The 4,766-nt window shown below is 34.1% G+C and overlaps 1 protein-coding gene across 1 annotated transcript; it reads right to left on the bottom strand.

The window, feature by feature from the left end:
* Window positions 1-1,211: 1,211 nt before the first annotated feature.
* LOC126601695 (probable WRKY transcription factor 51) lies at window positions 1,212-4,382 on the bottom strand. Its single transcript, XM_050268437.1, has 3 exons — window positions 4,058-4,382; window positions 3,612-3,764; window positions 1,212-1,583 (listed from the first exon to the last, which is right to left on the bottom strand). The coding sequence occupies exons 1-3, from the start codon at window positions 4,297-4,299 to the stop codon at window positions 1,379-1,381; spliced, it is 600 nt and encodes a 199-aa protein (XP_050124394.1). The 5' UTR covers window positions 4,300-4,382; the 3' UTR covers window positions 1,212-1,378.
* Window positions 4,383-4,766: the final 384 nt, after the last annotated feature.

The following is a 4,766-nucleotide window of genomic DNA, read 5'->3' as shown; positions in this document are numbered from 1 at the left end:
GGTGATTTTTGGGCTTAATTTGGTGATGTAATTAGCATTTAATATATTGATTATATTAATTGGTTGAGGATGTTATGGAATGTTTGAAATAAATGGCTAATTGAATAAGGAAAAAATGAGGTAAAAACATATATGGAATGAAATAGGTTTTGAATTGTTACCCATTTACTCCTGACTTGGTTGATGAATGATTCTCCACTGCTCGCATGTAGGAAACCCGGTATGCCTCGAGAGTATTTTTGTCCTCTTTTGTCCAAAAGTCCACGTGTCGCCTAGTGAATATTTTTGACTCCACAAAGATCATACAAGTAATAATTGACTGCTTTTATATGCATCGATCCCTCTGATAATTTCTTAATGTGTGAATGGATGATATCAACAATTAAAACATTGTTACGGTTTTCTGTGTTTAATATATTTTGAACTCTTAATTACTTTGATTCCCATGTTTATTCCATGCTTACAACTACAAGTGACATTTTAATAAGCACAGATATCGAGCTGTATTGTAAATATTGTTAATTTGGTAGTCCACAAATATGCATATAGGGCCAATGTGTAATATCTTACTACTTTAGTTTCTTATTTACGTGACCCTTAGGCCTATAAATAGGCATGCTAATGTGAAATATAGCACACTCGAATTTCTCTCACTCTCTTTTGTCTCTCTCTATTTCCTATACTTCATCATCGAGAGCTCGATATTATTAATATTTTTATTCATTAAAATGGTATGAACTAGTAAACACATAAAATTTTAGCTTATATATTTATTTTCTCCAAAATACTTTGTTGTCCCATCTTTTGGACTAACTAGTTAGTCCATTGACTATGTAAAAGGGGAGGGACCCTAGTCCTATAAAAAAGGGATCTCTCACCCTCATTGTAATTAAAAAGAACAGACCCTACCATGACTAATCCCTAGATGTTTAAAAATTAAGAAAGGGTATATGCCTAGCCCGCCTAGATCCGCCTAGGTCACGACTTTCACTTAGACATAAAATAGACAACTTCTATTTTGCATTTTATTTTTCAATACATTGGACGAGATACTAGCGCCTACGGCCTATTAGAACCTCCCTAGCCACTTTACCCTGTCAAAGATAACAAGTCCCCTTGCACAATGTAATCTATATTTACATAGTAAAAACGGAAACTACACCAATGTAGACGCAACCCCAACTCGGATTAAAATTCGATAAGTACTCGGCTTGGGTAAAATACTTAAATTTTGGGGTCTCCCAACATGACTGATCATGTATAATAGTGTAGATGATTTAAGTCTATGTTCGTGAGATTAAACATTCACTAGTTTTAACAACGAGGAAGAAAATTTATTAACGAAGGTATTAGAAAATTTATTAACGAAGGTGTTAATCTATGAAGAAGCTGAAGATTGTGAAGAAGCTCGCAAAGTCCAAATGTTGTTGGGATCAGCATGCATCTGATTGTAATAAACGACAGAAGGGCTCTCATGATTGTGCACTCCTTCATATGTGGTTATAACATAGCTCGCATCATCTCGGTCCCTCTCTACCCTCTTCTTTACATTGCAGCCTCCATTTGAACATTTGTAGTAATTTCTGTCGCATAATTTAGTAAAAGTTAAATTTGTCTCGACAATATATTTGGTATGGGCGAACCTTAGAAATATTTAAAAATTAGACATAAGTGATAACATTTTCTATGAGAAATTACTAGAAATAAGATTACAATTACTATATGGAAGAGCCAACCTTAGAAATATTTCATGAGGGATCCCACTTCCATGTACATATTCAGTGCTATGGTGAAAGAAGAAATTATGGAATCCGGCAATCGGACTATGTATCCGTGCGGTCCCAGTCACACAAATATCCACATACAACACCCCTTGTTTTTGTGTATATATGGGGACGATACTCGTGGTCCAGACGCCCGTATTGAATTCAGTTAGAAGTCAATAGATGAGATATCAAAATCTTACGACTTTCAACTGACTTTATTAAAATTATTAATATATTGGGTCCAGTATACGTTATATTATAAGGAAAACTAATGAAAAAGTGTTTGAAAATTTTGAGTTTTAATGATAATGACAAAATAAAGGGTAAAATGAATAGTACCAGGTTTGACTTTTTAGTGTAAAAATATGGTTTTTCGTTAAAGTGAACAGTACCGCAGGTTTTTCGTTAAAACTCCCCTAATAATATGCAAATGAATCGTATTGAGGACCCCAACATATCGAATATGCAAACTAATGATGACAACCCAAGCAGCAAGTGATCAATTAACTTCATTATTCCAGAAAATTAAACTGATTTTATATTGGAAAGTAATTGAATTGGTTATACATATCGCCCCTATATATTTGCATGTATTACACATTAATTGTGGGTTTAAGAACTTAAATCAATGTATGAGTGATATACAAGCAATGAATATATAATTGTGTAAACGAAGGGTTGCTTATCACCTATTCTTTTTTATACTCATACTATATAAGTAAACATGCTCTTAACGTTGTCCACCCTTATCCTACTATCATCTCCGCCCCTACTCACTCTATGTGAGAGAACTAGGATAAAAGTGGGAAAACAATTAGGTGCATGCATGTATTATTACTCTTAACCTCGTCGAATGGTATCAGATAAATAACCACACGTATATAGAAGAAAATCTATACTGTAATTGCCTCACAATTATCCCTTTTAAAAGTTATATATGCATATCACAAGGAGCAAAAAAGGCGTGCGACGGTATACCTCCGATGGCATGAAGAGGTAGAACTGCAGCTCAATCAGCTGTGTAACGATTGTAATATATAATATAAGTACCTCTAATATTCAGGATTTAGCACAATCTGAATCATTAATAAGGAAATGAAGTAAACACATGCGGTGCTAATCTAAAAATTTGGTACGGTAATAATAATGAATTCTACTATACTAAAAGTTTAGTACAGTAATTAGTATAAGATTTCGGTATGGTAACCGTACTAAACTCATTCTACAGATTTGTACGCCACAGATCATGACTAGCTGCTGTACGCACGTTTACTAGCAGTGGTACTATAGATAAGGTTATAAAGACTACTAGTTTCAGTTCTCATTAGTGGCTCAAATTACTTGTTTTATGTTCGGCCATGAATGAATGTATTGGCAGACAAACATGTACATATCAATCTACGTCGCATGCCCGTACGCAAAACTAATTTCAGCTGTAAATTTTTTTATTATTTTGTGTGTATTTTATACATGAAAAGTTTATATTGAATAGTTTTCCTTCTAGTTGCAATGAGACATTTGTGAAAAAACTCAACAGCTATCGAACTATATATGCTTGTGATTACTACTGAACTACTAATCCGACTTTGAAACTTTATCTTTATTCAAGAATTTAACAACAAATAAATCAGGTGCAATTAATGAACCCAAGGCGTGATCCAAGTTTTTCATTGTTTTATGCACTATATTTCTTTTTGATAAGTTATGCAGTCAACAGTATAATATCGTCTCTCTAAAAACAAACGGAAAACAATATGGATGATATATAAATAAAATAATTGATCGACAAAAATAAATAAATAAAAGAATTGATGTCCTCCTATATTTAAATATTAGAATAATTACCTTGGATTTGGGCTGTTTTTGACCGACTTCTTTCCATACTTCCTCCACTTGAATCCATCATCCATGACCTCCAGCTCCGATTTTGTTCTAAATGCAACTCTGTGATTTCCCCCTTCCACCTTATTAAGCTTGTTTCTCCTCACCTCAACATTCCTGCGGTATTTGCAAATTGTAATAAGTCTTATTTCTAATTACTTTCAAACCAATAATATTACCCCTAAATTTTTAAAACGAAAAAGAAAGTCTCTTTTCTTAGTTACCAATTAATTAAATCTAAAATAATTAAGAGAGAGAGCTTGCTAATTAGCTACTAGCTAGCTAGCTGCCAGTGAGCAAGCTTATAACTAATTATACTTTATTTTTTAACCTTATATCCCAAAAGAAAACGAAAAGAAGCAAGGAAATCAGATATTGATATATATATATATATATATATCATCACTTGCATATTATTTCTTGATGCAGCACCACCACTTGATCCACCAGAGCCAGCACCACCCGCAAAATTTTGGGACGACGAGCCAACACTTTGCGACGAAGAAGAATCTTGATGATCACGACTAAAATCATACTCATCAAGCATGAGATAGTTTGAAAGCTCATCAAAATCCATCGGAGGCGGATCGACGATGTACTTCTCTACAAAGTGATTAGGGTTAGGGTTTGGATCCTCATCAAGACAGTCCATTATTAGAGCTGACTGGACTCTGGAGGAGTAAATGGTAGTTGAGTAAATAAAATGCTTAATTTGGTTTTATCTTACTTTTGTTAGGCGTGGTTCCTCATATAAATAGTAAAACATATTAATTCCTTTTTTATTGTTTAAGTTGCTTTGCTCCTTCGTACAACTTTCCCCGAAGGATGCCATGAAGCTTCTTCGGTTGGGCCACGTGGCAGATGTAAGTCATTGTGATGACGTTCTCGTGAAGACGTAAGGTTATTTTGCTTTTAGGGTATGGCAATTGGGACCCCTGAACCCATAATAATGCATGTTTGTTTTGATAGGCAGGAGGATGCTTGAATTGTGGTGGAGGGAACTGAAGGCGGCTCCTCTATTAAGATACTTATCTATACAGTAAAATGATAATACTTTTATTTCTTCTCACACGTCTCTATGTATCATTTTAGAATAATGTGAGGAAGACCAAATATGAC

Source organism: Malus sylvestris, chromosome 15 (genome assembly GCF_916048215.2).
Source record: "Malus sylvestris chromosome 15, drMalSylv7.2, whole genome shotgun sequence".
NCBI classification, from domain to species: Eukaryota; Viridiplantae; Streptophyta; class Magnoliopsida; order Rosales; family Rosaceae; genus Malus; species Malus sylvestris.
The sequence above is the reverse complement of the archived record's forward strand: the minus strand, read 5'-3'. Positions and strand labels throughout refer to the sequence as shown.